Source organism: Haematobia irritans, chromosome 3 (genome assembly GCF_050003625.1).
Source record: "Haematobia irritans isolate KBUSLIRL chromosome 3, ASM5000362v1, whole genome shotgun sequence".
In the NCBI taxonomy this organism is placed as follows: domain Eukaryota; kingdom Metazoa; phylum Arthropoda; class Insecta; order Diptera; family Muscidae; genus Haematobia; species Haematobia irritans.
In genome coordinates this window covers 56,768,045-56,783,876 of record NC_134399.1, presented here as the reverse complement: position 1 = coordinate 56,783,876, position 15,832 = coordinate 56,768,045, and the positions used below count along the sequence as shown (strand labels likewise).

The 15,832-nt window shown below is 35.4% G+C and overlaps 1 protein-coding gene across 1 annotated transcript in view; it reads left to right on the top strand.

The window, feature by feature from the left end:
• Window positions 1-56: 56 nt before the first annotated feature.
• The window catches only part of MED25 (Mediator complex subunit 25), a 23,868-nt gene continuing 8,092 nt past the window's right edge, over window positions 57-15,832 (top strand). Inside the window, exons 1-3 of the mRNA XM_075300467.1 lie at window positions 57-171; window positions 2,476-2,964; window positions 10,842-11,650. Coding sequence (XP_075156582.1) covers window positions 2,478-2,964; window positions 10,842-11,650 — 1,296 coding nt within the window. The 5' untranslated portion in view covers window positions 57-171; window positions 2,476-2,477. The remainder of the gene's footprint in view (window positions 172-2,475; window positions 2,965-10,841; window positions 11,651-15,832) is intronic.

The window sequence follows — 15,832 nt, the reverse complement described above, 5'->3', positions numbered from 1 at the left end:
TGGGTGCGTTTATAAAAAAATGCTATGGCAACACTCCCTAATTACATACTTTAATGTGAATGCCAGACCAGTGAAGAAGAAGGTTGCAAACAGCTGTGTGATGTACTTAGTACATTTGTTGTTTACGCCGACTGTCAAACCTTTAACATTGTCCTGATATATTATCTGCAGGTAATTAATTCATCACTATTGAAAGGCCACACACAATTGCATCAGATATAATGTTGGAAAATCGCCGCCAAAGGTTTATTTCGAGTATACCTATGTATATAATTATGTACATGCGGAAATTTTTACATTTGCCAAATTTGTAACTAAAAAACAAACTCATAAAATTACCAAAAATTAAAGGAAACAATGCTTTAAAAACTAACTTGTGAACTTGCAAGCCCACACACACTAAATGTCCGTATAAGATTTAATGTGCCTAAAATAACACCAGATTTGGAACTCCAGGCGGACGAAGATGCTCAAAAAATAGAACTGGAAGATGGAAGATTGTAATCAGAATCAAAAAGTCGGTATTAAATCTTCCAACCGCTTATTGCAAGGTTGGCCGTTTGCATAAGATGAATTGACCACTATGACATGCGGTGTTTATATTGAACATTCAGTCCATGCCAAATCTAGTTAAGTGAGTTATGGTTTCCATGTATATGAAGGTATAGAAAAGCGATTTGGCGACATGCGGTGTTTATATTGAACATTCAGTCCATGCCAAATCTAGTTACGTGAGTTATGGTTTCCATGTATATGAAGGTATAGAAAAGCGAGTTGGCAAAGGATTCCCAATTGGTAGAGCCTCTATCTGAGAAAGAAATCAACTGATCTTACGAAGTGGGAAATGCTAAAGATCCAGCCATGGAAGAACATCGTATGCGGGAAACGATGTCTTCAGCCTCAAGGCTCGCCAAACTTAGACCGAGTGTTGTTACGAAAGTCACCGAAATCTGTGAAGAGTTCATTCTTGATGACTCAATCGAAACGGCTATTGTGACGGCGGTTAAAAATCTCGATGGTTCTACCGTTCTTTTTCAAAACTTGGATAAGTTGGCTTGTCGACTTTTTCAATATTTAGAAAATCGACTATAGGGCTGTTTCTAGATGCGATGAAACCCAAAAAATATACTCATTTATATTCTATATATGTGTATCCCTTTTGCCATAAAGTTATGTGGTCTGAATATAATCTCAGATTTAAAAGTCGATTAGTTGGGCAACATCAAATGTCGATTTACAAAAATATCAAAAGTATATTAGTCGAATTCGAAGATTATAAAAAATTCGAAGATTATAAAAAATTCGAAGATTATAAAAAGTGACTAAAAGTCGTTTTGCCGAAAGTAGATTTTCGGCTTATATGCCCATGAAGAATATGTTGGTAAGGGCCTTATAAATACACATTGATACACTCAGAGTTAAAGCTTTCTACTTTTGAGATATAACGAATTTTTAATTGTCCATTTTGAGGTCTATATCTCATGGTCCTGGCATTTCCGACCAAAATGACTCCTAAAAAGTTAAAGCGGAATCAGTATGGACCATGTTTAGTTAATCGAGATGGGGTCAATGCTTTAAGAGTTCAAGATAAAATATTATTATGGCTATACCAAAACATAATAATTAATAATAAAATGTATTAATTATTCCCCATATACTTTATTGTTTTGAGGTTTATAGCAGCACAACACGAGAAAAAATTAAAATAAGTCTCCAGCTATGTCCGTTTAGTTTAGTTTAGATATTTAGCTTTTTTAGATATTTATTATTTAGTTTAGATATTTGTTGTTATTTTACAAGATTTTTAATACAAATCGTCTTTTTGTCAGTTAAACATTTAAGTAGCTAGCAACGTTTTGTAAGGGGTGAAAGAAAATGAGAAACAATTAATTCGTGTAGATGGGAAGAACACAAAATATTTAATTCAAGCATATATAAAGTACTGCATGGAATTTGGTAGGGGAGATGACAAACCCATAAAACCCCTTTAGCTACGTCTATGTCATCAATAAAATATATTTGAATATAAGAAAATACTGGCAATCAAAGTTCTGCTTAAATAAGCAATTTGTAATCACCATATAGCATGAAAGTACCTTACTAAATATGCAAGGCAAATGGATAAAAGAGGATTAAAAACTATTTTAAATGTAAATCAGATTTGATTGGAGCTTAGATTCAATAATATGAAATATTTTACAAAGACCAACCGCATTTAATATTCTGGTGAATAACACGAACATAAAGTGGAGGCGCTATCATTGTTTTCATTTAGCAAGTCGTTGGGAAATTTTGTAGCAATTACCAAAAACTGTAGGCAACAGTTCAAAAATTTGAACTTATTACCAACCATGCTCGCGTCGTTTTTCCAAACTCAGTAGCAAAAAAGACGTAACATTTTCTGAAACTTTCGATGCCCACACAGGGTTATTACTGTACAAAACAATATATTTCTTAATTTTTTTTGGTTTGCAGCAATGGATGAGACATTAGCCGATGTGGTGTTCCTGGTTGAGGGTACCTCTGCAAATGGTGCTTATATCAATGAATTAAAAACCAATTATATAGTCCCCACTTTGGAACATTTCAGCCAAGGTCCTATCGAAGATCGAGAATACTTGATATCCGATCAGAGATATTCAACACAATATTGTGTTGTTGTTTATCGTACCACGGCCAATTTGCTTGAACCTGTATGCACGACTTTCGGACCATATGCTTCACCACAAAAAGTACTGGACTTATTTGAGAGATTACCGCTTGTGGGTGGTGGAATGGAATCATGTGCTAATTTGGCGGAGGGTTTTGCAACAGCTCACATATGTTTCGATGACATGAAGGAACATCGTACTGGTACAAATATGGACGTTAATTTGAATACCCAGAAACATTGTATTTTGATGTGCAATAGTCCCCCATATTCAATGCCAGTCATGGATTGCTGGAAATATTCCGGAAAAACAGGTTAGTAAAGTTTTAAAGAAAGAAAGCCGAAAGCTATGAAATTAAACATTCTATCCTCCATGTTTTGGTTTATGAATTCGCACAACGCAAAATGTTGAATTGTCATTAATTCTTTAAATATTACATCGTTTACTAATTCCTTATCCATAAGAACAGTTTGTACAGATTATACATCATTATAGTTCGTTTTGCGAATTTGTAAAGCAGAACAATTGGTACAATTAATATGTACCATACCCTGTAAGCATTAAGTTTGATCCTTTGGTTATGTGGTCTAAATAAAATCTAAGTACTACACAGTCCTTTCATGCTCGAATTTTAACGAACTGTCGCACGGTGCTTCGAAAGCGGCAAAAAATATGTGCTACGATTTTTAATCTAATTCCTATGTTTAATGTAAGGGAAAATAAATCGATATATGAATATTCGTTTCAGCGCCAACTATATGTGAAAAAATGATTATATATGAATACAAAAAAGTTTATCTTTGTTTTTAAATTCAAAAAAAGAATTTGAAACAAAGATAAACTGAAACGATAGCTTTCGATTGGAATAAAAACCTTTTGCCAGAATTGCCGAAACCATTTGGCTACAGTGGTCACATTTCTCTCTAGGATCAGTGCCTCCACTTTTTTCCAGGCCATATATTGAGACTACCCAAAACATTTTGCTATATCCGTTTTTACCATCGGATAGAGCACTAAAAGATCTATCTTTGTTTTGCCATCGGATAGAGCACTAAGAGATCTATTCTTCACATATAAATCTGGAACCCCATCATTTTCCATTTGGACACAGTGGTAACTTTTCTGTGTCTCCACTTTTTTCCGGGCCATATATTGAGACTCCGAAACACATTTAACTATATCCGTTTTTACCATCGGATAGAGCACTAAAAGATCTATCTCTCACATAGAAATCAGGAACCTTTTTCCATTTGAACACATTTTTCTCTCCTTCGTATATGCCCATTACTGCAATTCGGAAGATTTCTGAATTTTTTTCAATTGAAAGCTATTGTTTCAGTTTATCTTTGGTTCAAATTTGGCTTTTCTATCTCTTCCCGTTTGGCCAATTAATGCCAATTTCTATGGAGGATTATACCGCAAACAAATTGTATTCGTATATAACTCATTTTTTCACTATAGGTGGCACTGGAACCAAATTCATAAGCAGATTTATTTTTCCTTTCCAAAAATGCTATAATTGACTAGAACTATTTTTTTAAATATTTGAATTTTAAGCTTCTTTTGGTCGAAAATGGGGTTAAATTACGTGGATGGTGTAAAAGACCGAACGTTCGGATTTTAGTCGAACGTTCAGATTTTAGTTCGTTTTGTGTAGGTGGTGGTTTTTTAACTAAAAATAAGAGTAAATTAAAAAGTTTTTTTTTTTTTAAGTTTTGGGATTGTTCTACCCAAAGAGTATAATTTACAAAGGTCCCCAAAAAATTATCCCCCATGATATTCGGACTCGCAAAAGTTTCGATTGACTATAATTTCGTAAACCTGAAAATTTAATTTTAAATCTTGGTAATACAGTTCTCCTTAATTATAAGTTCATATTACAATTGGATTGGACTCCTAGAGCATTTCATTTTTTTTTCGATATAAGAAAAATAAATTCTTGCGATTTGCGATTCCGGATATGGTAACATGTGGGGTTTATCTCTCAATTTTCTTCTCGCTCTATTTTTTGGGTTGATTATAGATTATATAATTCAATAAGGAAATTTAATTCTGTTATTTTTTATTAGAAATATTTTTAAAACATTTTTATTTTTGAAGTGTATTTTTGATAAAAACCGCTCATTTATAACAACGAATGCATTTTAGAATGTATTGCGTTTTATGATATGAATATTTTTGAGATGTCTTATATTTAATTGGTCTATGGTTTGCATTATTAACACTTATATCTAATGACTTTTTTTTGTAGATCGGTAAAAATATTTTAACGGAAAATTTAGCTAACCTTCCTTGGTCTATGGTGCAAACTTCCACTCATGCAAGATTCATTGCACAAAACTGTCATTGACAATTACAGCTGTTAAACTGCGATATTTCACATATTTGTATGGAATCAGTATGAATTTGAACAATTGAAACGACATTTAAATTAAATTGAATTTAGATTGAACTTCTAGGATATTCTAATTTGACAATTTTCTCAATATTATATAATTTTTGACGTATTGATACGATTGAGATACTTCGAGATTTTATTTATTAGTTGTTATTTTTTGACATTTTGGGAGAAATCTAGAAAACAAAATTTTACGACAGAAAGAAAGCAGGTACCCTTTTCCAAGATGGTCCAAATTCAGTATTGTTTTGAAATTCAAATTCGAGATGTTTTCTTCCAGAAATTTGTGGAAAGACGAGGACGAGTAACTGAACCTCTATTAATATTAAAGGCAAATCCGCTGATCTAAAACAAAGTAATACCGGCATTTCGACGTAAGTACGGCGGATAAACAAACAGGAAGAATCCATACATCCAACCAAGCGATAGAAGATTTCGCAACAGAAGTGGAGCGGTTAGTGTTTTTGACATATCCAGGAGAGCCATACTCTTGTGAACCGAATTAAGATTGAGAACTTTATGAACTTTATTCGAGATCCCGATATGTAAATGTGCAGCAAAGCTACATTTGTTGAAATTTTACATTTGCACTTGTGCAAGAGATTTCGAGAGGAATAGTACGGTGTCAAATTCACAAGTGTGATCAGTAGGTTAGGTTAGTTGGCACCCCGATGTATCAGGTTCACTTAGACTATTGTGATACCACAGTGATGAACTTCTCTCTTATCACTGAGTGCTGCCCGATTCCATGTTAAGCTCAATAACAAGGGACCTCCTTTTTATAGCCGAGTCCGAACGGCGTTCCACATTGCAGTGAAACCACTTAGAGAAGCTTTGAAACCTCAGAAATGTCACCAGCATTACTGAGGTTGGATAAACCACCGCTGAAAAACTTTTTGGTGTTCGGTCGAAGCAGGAATCGAATCCACGACCTTGTGTAGGCGGGCATGCTAACCATTGCACCACGGTGGTAGATCAGTAGAAATCCGTGATTGAGTTGGTGAAAGAGGCTATTAATTCAAGAAAAAATTATGAGGCTAATAAATATAGAATGGGATGCTATAATTGTAATAAGCCTGGAATGAAAAGCGCGACGCAAAACCATAAGAGGATCACAAAGTCAACAAATTTAAACTATATCGAGCAGAGAAAAGGTGGCAAACAAGGTATCTCTGACTCCTTGACACGCAAAGATCCCATTCTGAGGAAAGGTCAATGCACGAGTATTGAGAGAGATCCTTTTTGAAAGAATAGCAATGGATGTTGCAGGTTCTTTACTAGGAAGTGATTTAGGAAAAATGTGTACATACTAACAGATGTGTACATACAATCAGCAAATAGCCCTAGATTTATGCCATTCCAGGACCAAGAGGCAAAGACGATTGTGGATGTGGTCAAAAAATCTGGGGTGCCGTCCGACCAGGGAAGAAATTTTGCAATGACCATATTCAAAGAGATTTGTGAGAGGGAGGGTTATATAGAACTGCCATACATGACTCTACGTCCTGAATTCACAACGAAGGAAAGGATTATGAAACTGCAGAAGAACTCTTTTTTTAAAAATATTCAAGTTTTTAGGTGACAATCTTCTAGGCTTGCTATAAACAGGGGGACCTTTCATGGTTGTCATATGTGTTATTGAATGTTTAACTTGAGTTTTATTCGACGGTCTTGTTAAGTCTCTGTATTCGCTGGTTAAGGAATGGAATGGTGAATTGTGCGAAAATGTATTGCAAGTGACTGAAGATATTTGTGATAAAGTTCATAATAAGCAATCGACCTTAAAATTTGTTTGTTTTTATCAATGAGGCAACGTCTTCCTACATCGATGAGTAAATCGAAATTCTCTAAAAAATCTGAACCAATGATAGGTTTTGTCATATCAGATGTTGAAAAAAAAACAATCTTGATTTAAACTTGTGAAACCGTTTGTTAAAATTTTGGTATCATTTGCAAGAAGTTTTTCAACAATTAAATTATTTTATGTATACTGACAATATTAGAAAAGTTATCCAAATTTCAATGATAAAGGGTGATACGGTCAAAATTTGGTCAATATAAACTTGACGTATTTCTTTCAATTTTGCATTTAAAAAACCTGAATACCCCTCATTTTGAAGGTGTGTGTGTGTAGAATGTTGCTCCTATTTTGGTTTTGGAATTCACTCTTCAGTTGTCAAAATGCCGTCCAAGCAAGAAGAGCAGCGTATCAAAATTTTGCTCGCGCATCGCGAAAATCCGGGCTACTCGCACGCAAAGCAAAATCGCTAAAAGTTGCCAAATCAACCGTTACAAATGTAATTAAAGTGTTTGGGGAACGTTTGTCGACAGCCAGGAAGTCTGGATCGGGTGGAATCGAAAACCGGAAGCCGCTGAGACGACAAAGAGAGTTGCCTGTAGTTTCAAGCGAAACCCTAACCTCTCCCTCCGAGATGCCGCAAATAAGCTGGGTGTATCGTCTACAACCGTGCATCGAGCCGGATTATCGACTTACAAGAAGGTAGTGACTCCAAATCGCGTTGATAAACAAAATACGACGGCCAAAGCGCGATCCCGGAGGCTGTACACGACGATGCTGACGAAGTTTGACTGCGTGGTAATGGACGACGAAACCTACGTCAAAGCCGACTACAAGCAGCTTCCGGGACAGGAGTTTTATACGGCAAAAGGAAGGGGAAAGGCATCAGATATTTCAAGCACATAAAACTGTCAAAGTTCGCAAAGAAATATCTGGTTTGGCAAGCCATCTGTACCTGTGGCTTGAAAATCAGCATTTTCATAGCTTCCGGGACTGTCAACCAAGAAATTTATGTGAAAGAGTGTTTGAATAAACGTCTGCTGCCTTTCCTGAAGAAACACGGTTGTTCCGTACTGTTTTGGCCGGATTTGGCATCTTGTCATTACGGTAAAAACGCCATGGAGTGGTACGCCGCCAACAACGTGCAGGTGGTTCCCAAGGACAAGAACCCTCCCAACACGCCAGAGCTCCGCCCAATTGAGAAATACTGGGCTATTGTCAAGCTGAACCTAAAGAAGACCAAAAAAACTGCTAAGGACGAGCAGCAGTTCAAGGCAAACTGGCTTTCTGCGGCAAAGAAGGTGGACAAGGTGGCTGTACAAAATCTGATGGCAGGTGTCAAGCGTGAGGGCCGGCAATTCGGATTTGGAAAAGCGAAAGCCTAACTGAATATTTTTCCTGAATTTTATACTAATTGAACTTGAAAAAGAAATTTAATTTGATTTTTTAAATAAACGATTTCACCGATTTACACGCGTTTTCCCTTGACCAAATTTTGACCGTATCACCCTTTATATAAATATAAACTTGATATAAATATAAACTGGTATGCACAGTGATAAGTAAGTAACAATTATTAACATCAGCTATAACGATCGGCCACACAAAATCTCTTTTTAGTTCAAGATTAAGCTGTGGCAAAAATTTAAAGTTATATTTGCGGCTTGCAGTTCGAACGCATCGATTTCGATATAAAGATTTATAAGAACGGGGACACCGACACTTCGTGGCTTTATCACAAAATTTAAAGTAATACCAACACTTCCATCATTTGTTTGACCTTGGCCGAGTCTCTATCTACGTTTTCTAAATGAACTACGGGCATATTGTGTTGTTCGCAGCTCGTCAACTTTCCGTATTATTTCATTAATTTGACCTTCAAGGTTATCTAATCTTGATACTGGCTCAGACTTTCTTACATCCGTGATTGTAATTTTTTATCTTCTATTGCCCTAGCGGCAAATTGTCTGAACTCACGGGAAGAACAGATTTTTTTATCTGATATTGCCGCTACTGTATCCAAATTGTCTGTACCCACGGCTTTCAACCGTTACACCCTCAAAAAAAAATCGCTTCTTTAACATATGTTCCAAAAATATAAAAACACACTATCCACTGGACTACGTAGCTGTTATAGTCACCAGTGGATGATTATCGTTATAAGTTACATTTATATAGCATAGTTTGCAGCACCCACGAGCCCATGCAAACACAACATTATTTAACAGAAACATACATTTGTTTGCCAGGTGGAGCAGTGGTTAGCATGCCTGCCTTGCATGCAAAGGGTCGTGGGTTCAATCCCTGCTCCGACCGAACACTTTTTTGAATTTACACATTTATATTTATACAATATTAAATTTTTATAATGAGACTTCGAAATGTGGGTTATTAAAGATTTATAGTCAGTAACAGTGTTTGATATAAACGAAATTGACTGATTTTTGGATAAAATATTATTTTTCTATTGTAAAAATAACAATTTTGTAACAAAAAACTGTTTTTGGTACAAAACTTTAAAATTTGGAAGGAATTCAAAAACTCTAACAAAAGAAGAACGTGGAGTCGAGTATAAACATACATAAATAATTTTATAATATAAACATAAATTTAGTTAGGCGTGAACAGTTTTTTACTAGCATTTAATTTTAATTTTAAAGAAAATAAACTTTTTAAATTGTTTTAGCTGCAAAACTTGAACTTAATGCCCGCTTTTATATTTCGATGTGTCCGCCAACTCCTCGTGGACTACTTATTAATAAAGAGGAACTAAACTTTGTTTTTATACATTTTACTGTGTAATTTTTTACTATTTCCTCCTTATTTCATTTTACTGTCCCAGCTCTAAAAAGAGTATATAAATAATATTTAGACTTAAGCATATCAAATTTTTGGCTTTATCATAAAACAGTTTTCCGAAACAACATACAAGCGGTTTCACAAAAATTGTTCTCTTTTGATTCTTTCGCTGTGTTATGTTGATATCTTTCGTCAACTCTCCCGGTTTCCATCTCTATTTCTTTCTCTATACTCTCTCTGTCGCTTTAAATAAAATATCACAACATATGTATGTTTAGTCGAAATTTGTAAATTTATATATGTTTGCATTCACATATATAATTTTTATGAAACATCCATGCCACAAACATAATATATTCTAACATATTAACATAGATGTCCCAAACATTTAGTGTTAGTTTAGGAACATTACATGTTTGCACTTAAATATATTGTGTTTTAAAATTGTGCCCGAAACCATAAAGATCGTAGAATTTCTTCGGATACTTTCCAGATGATAGCAGCATCGCTGAAGGTTTTCTATCACCCAACCCCACATTTTCCATGAGCTTCTGCAAACATTTTTCTCCTGAATCTTGAAACTCAGCACGCGTTTTCCAGGAAATTTTAAAAATCTCGTTCTGGAGGATTCTCGATGATTTTTTTTGTATTTCTAAAAAACAAAGCAAAGAAAACTAGATGAAAAGTAAAGTCTAATAGTGCAACTAATCTTACAATCAAATTATCATTCATATCTTTTGACCAAAATTTTAGCGAAATTATTATAGAAACTTAATATTGAATGATTGTGGGTCGAAAGTTCAAAATTGTGACGGAAAATATAACAATTATAATTATGTTTTTGTTTTAAACAATTTTTATTAATGGGCGGCTAAAATTAGCGGCGCGATTCATGTGATTCATTCTTTGGCCTAGATTGCCATAAAATATTCCAGTGTTGCCAAGGAATTTTCCAAATCGTTGTGTTTCAGACCGCGAACTAAAATCGTCAAAGGTGAGAATCGAAGTCGAAGGTCCAAGTCAAATAATTGTGGATTATCGTTGTCGAAAAGAACTTTGTTTTAATTAATTAAAAACGCCTTAAAGCAGACACGTAGCAATATTAATGAAATTTATTTCTTCATAAAGAAACCATTTTGTCAAAAATGAACTAATTTTAGATAATTCAATATATTCAACATTTACTTCTTTACAGTGGAGCAATTAGCGGGACTCTTTAATGAAAGAAAAATTAATCTATCAATAATAGCCCCACGTAAAATTCCCGTGCTCTTTAAAATTTTCATGAAAGCAGATGGGGATCAACCACTTGCCGCAAAAAATTATGCGAAAAATATACGTCACTTGGTACTTCTAAAGGGTTATCATTTGAAAGAAAGGCCACAGAGTCCGAATAGTGCAGCAATGGCAAATCAATCAAATCAAGTCGGGATGGCGAATCAGGTGGTACAACAACAGGCTCAAACAAACGTTCAGCAAAATCAACAGAATACTGGAATGGTAATGGACACTAGTAACCATGCAGCAACACAACAACAACAACAGCAGCAACAGCAACAACAACAGCAACAGCAGCAGCAACAACAAAATCAATTGCAACAACAAGTTGCTCAAGGTCTAAATCCTAATGCCGGGAATCCTCTTAACCAACAAATGTTGCAGCAGCAACAATTCAATCAAAATCAAAATTTCCAAGCACAAGGTAATCGCTGGGTATTTAACAATCCAAATCAACAACAACAACAACAACAGCAGCAACAACAACAACAACAACAGCAACCTCAGACGAGACCACAATTTTTGGGTGGTCCAAATGTACCCGGAGGCACCATGGTTAGTCCCATGGGCAATGTTAACCAAATGCCAGTTCAAAACTCAGCTCTAATATCCCAACTTCAATCTAATCCAATGCTACAACAACAGCAAATTCGTATGCAACAACAGATGAATGTTCAAAATTCAGGTTTAATATCGGGATTTCAATCTAATCCAATGGTACACCAGGTAAATATGTACATTAAATTATCAATAGTCACTTTTTCTTTTTCGTCTTTGTTGGTTTTTGACATACGTTTGCGGCAAATTCATTTGAGTTGTCACATCATTTTTTTGTCGTAGAGACAACCTTTTTATTGTTACACATAATACTTTGCGAAACTGGATGTCTCCGACAGCAGAATGTGATTTCATATTTATACTTTATTTGTAATTTTAAAGCCCCATGTCCAATTATAACAAAATAACACTGACTTCAATTCGGTCTACAAAAAATACATAAAGTTAAAACTGAAATTTTAAATATTTCTTACTTTTGTATTATTTTTTATTTTTTTATCCGAAAATTATGACTTACTCATCGGTCACCTCGATTTGTTACGACGCCACAGGAAGAAAAAATCGATGCCGATATATGTATGTAGATAAAAAACAAAAAACATATGGCCCTTTTTCCAAATATCTATTTGTCGATCTTTTTTCTTTTCTCCTATTACACATTATAATATGCAAATTAAATAATTTTTAGCCTTAACCACATCAAATTTTTAGGAGAGCTCAATTGGCTACATTAGGATTTTCATTTCGGTTTATGGCACTCAGCCGTGTATCATCTCTACAGATGAACCGTTGGAATAGCTCAAATTTAATAGTGGTTATCATAATAGTTTTCGAGAATAGTTATCATCGCTGAATAGCAGTATCGTTTCATTTGTCATGTCTGTGAGCTCTTTTTGAGTCGTCTGAATGGAATCCGAGCCAAATATCTCCATCTCATGGTTATTTTCAATTTAGGAAATTTCTAATACGGGGCAGGTGGTAGGAATATCACCATTGGTTCCACCTGCGTTGTTACGCTTTCATGACTTTGACTGACAGTCAGTTTGGGGCGTTTATTTGAAATTTCGGGAACATTTTTCTCATTAAAGGTGGGCATTAAATTCAAGTTTAGCCACTTAAATCGAAATCAAATCTGTAAAAACAGAACAATTTTTGGAAACGGTTGATGGGAATTGGTCCAAAGCAACGACTGAAAAGGTTTATTTTTTTAATGATGTATTAAAGAAAAGTAACCGTAACGGCATTGAGTTAAATTCAATTCATGTTATTTTATTTCAATATTAAGAGCAATAAAAAAGACATATTTATCAATATTACATAGCATCTTAATCCTGTTCAATATTAATATTCCTTATCAAGAATACGATGTAAAAGTTTATCTCGAGGCTTCTTGCGCCGTTATGATTTTTTCGAAAGAATTTGCCCCTACATCGTTGAATTTACCAGAATTAACGCACACTGGCATCTACTAGCATATCCCTTCATGTGGGTATACACAGCGGGAGCAAATCAGTTTATTTTGTAGGCAGAATTTGTAGTTATAGCCATACATATTTCCAGCACCTTTTGCACTAAACCACAGCACAGTGGTCGGTGCTATATGGAGTTAGCGGCCAAAAATACTTGCAGTATAGGTATCATTGTAAAACTTCGGTCGCAGCTTTATAATTATGACAAGACTATTTAATGATAAAATGGGATTGATTGATGACGTTTTGGTATAGCCCCCATATAGATCCATCTCCCGATTTTACTTCGTAGGCTTCTAGAAACTGTATTTTTTATCCGATTTGGCTGCAAATTGAAATATAGGAGTATTTTAAGACCACAAATAGGTGTGCTGAAATGGAGTGTATCGGTCCATGTTTTGGTATAGCCCCTATATAGACCGATCTCCCGATTTTAATTTTTTCAATCCGATAAGTGTAACAGAAATGTTGTGCATCAGTCCATGTGTTGGTATAGCCCCCATATAGCAGGTTGACTGATAAGTCCCCGGTCTGACACATAAATGGCGTCGCTAGTATTAAATGCATATTATTTTTATATAGTACCAGCCTTCAAATGATTCGTGTCAAAATTTGACGCCTGTAAGTCAATTAGTTTGTGAGATAGAGCGTCTTTTGTGAAGCAACTTTTGTTGTTGTGAAAAAAATGGAAAAAAAGGAATTTCGTGTTTTGGTAAAAGACTGTTTTCTGAAGGGGAAAAATACGGTGGAAGCAAAAACTTGGCTTGATAATGAGTTTCCGGACTCTGCCCCAGGGAAATCAACAATAATTGATTGGTATGCAAAATTCAAGCGTGGTGAAATGAGCACGGAGGACGGTGAACGCAGTGGACGCCCGAAAGAGGTGGTTACCGACGAAAACATCCAAAAAATCCACAAAATGAGGCCTTAAAGATATCAAAGGAACGTGTTGGTCATATCATTCATCAATATTTGGATATGCGGAAGCTCTGTGCAAAATGTGTGCCTCGCGAGCTTACATTTGATCAAAAACAACAACCTGTTGATGATTCTGAGCGGTGTTTGCAGCTGTTAACTCGTAATACACCCGAGTTTTTCCGTCGATATGTGACAATGGATGAAACATGGCTCCATCACTACACTCCTGAGTCCAATCGACAGTCGGCTGAGAGGACAGCGACCGGTGAACCGTCTCCGAAGCGTGGAAAGACTCAAAAGTCCGCTGGCAAAGTAATGGCCTCTGCTTTTTTGGGGATGCGTAGGAATAATTTTTATCGATTATCTTGAGAAGGGAAAAACCATCAACAGTGACTATTATATGGCGTTATTGGAGCGTTTGAAGGTCGAAATCACGGCAAAACGGTCCCATATGAAGAAGAAAAAAGTGTTGTTCCACCAAGACAACGCACCGTGCTACAAGTCATTGAGAACGATGGCAAAAATTCATGAATTGGGCTTCGAATTGCTTCCCCACCCAACGTATTCTCCAGATCTGGCCCCGAGACATTTTCTTGTTCTCAGACCTCAGAAGGATGCTCGCAGGGAAAAAATTTGGCTGCAATGAAGAGGTGATCGCCGAAACTGAGGCCTATTTTGAGACAAAACCGAAGGAGTACTACCAAAATGGTATCAAAAAATTGGAATGTCGTAATAATCGTTGTATCGCTCTTGAAGGGAACTATGTTGAATAATAAAAACGAATTTTGACAAAAAAATGTGTTTTTCTTTGTTAGATCGGGGAGTTATCAGCCAACCTGTTATTTAAAAATATGAAAAACGAGTTATAAATAATTGAATTAAAAATACTTCCTGTGTGGTTAAAATAATTACCTTCTCTGTGAGGACATTTTTGGAAGTGCTTTTAAAGTTGTGCCTTTAGAACAACTCCCAATTTTTTTGTAGTTCCCAAAAAGTGTGGAACTTCTTTTAGTGGATTTATTAAAAATTAATTGTCTAGTTATGTTGATGTCAGATACGAGGGCGGCTCGGAAACTTCTTAGCCTATCAATGGCAGAGAATAGTAAGTTTTTCAAAAATATTTTCATTTTTCAATATAATCTCCTGAAACTTCAATACACTTAGTCCAACGCTTTTCTAGCAATTCTATCCCTTCATTGAAATAGTTTGCATCTTCATTTGAGGTAAGGATTTTTTTTAGATTTGGGGACAAGTAAAAGTCATTGGGAGCTAAATCAGGAGAATAAGGTGGGTGGTCAAGCAACTCGTACTTTAATTCGTTGATTTTAGCCATTGTTAAAACACTCGTGTGCGCTGGTGCGTTGTCTTGAAGAAAAAATATTTTTTTGTGTTGTAAGCCAGGACGTTTTTCTCGAATTTGTACATTTAATTGATCCAAATTTTAGCAATAGTACTCAATAAAATACCTTTGAAATCCCAAAAAACTGTTGCCATAACCTTACCAGCCGATTGAATTGTTTTTGCCTTCTTTGGGGCACTTCCTCCAGCTTCAGTCCATTGTTTGGATTGTTCTTTTGTCTCTGGAGTATAGTGGTGGATCCATGTCTCATCAACAGTTATGAAACGACGCTTAAAATGCATTTTATTTCGCTTAAAACGATCCAAACAAGCATGAGAAATGTTCATTCTTATGCGTTTTTGATCTACTGTTAACAAATGCGGCACCCATCATGCAGAAAGCTTTTTCATCTGTAGTTCTTCATGCAAAATTAAATGGACTCGATCATTTGAGATGCCCATGATATTAGCAATTTCACGCACTTTTATTCGTCGATCATTTAATACCATATCATGCACTTTGGCTACAATTTCTGTTGTTGTTGCTGTTTTTGGACGTCCACTACGTGGTTCATATTCAATGCTTGTACGACCACGTTTAAATTCAGCAACCCAATTTTTTACT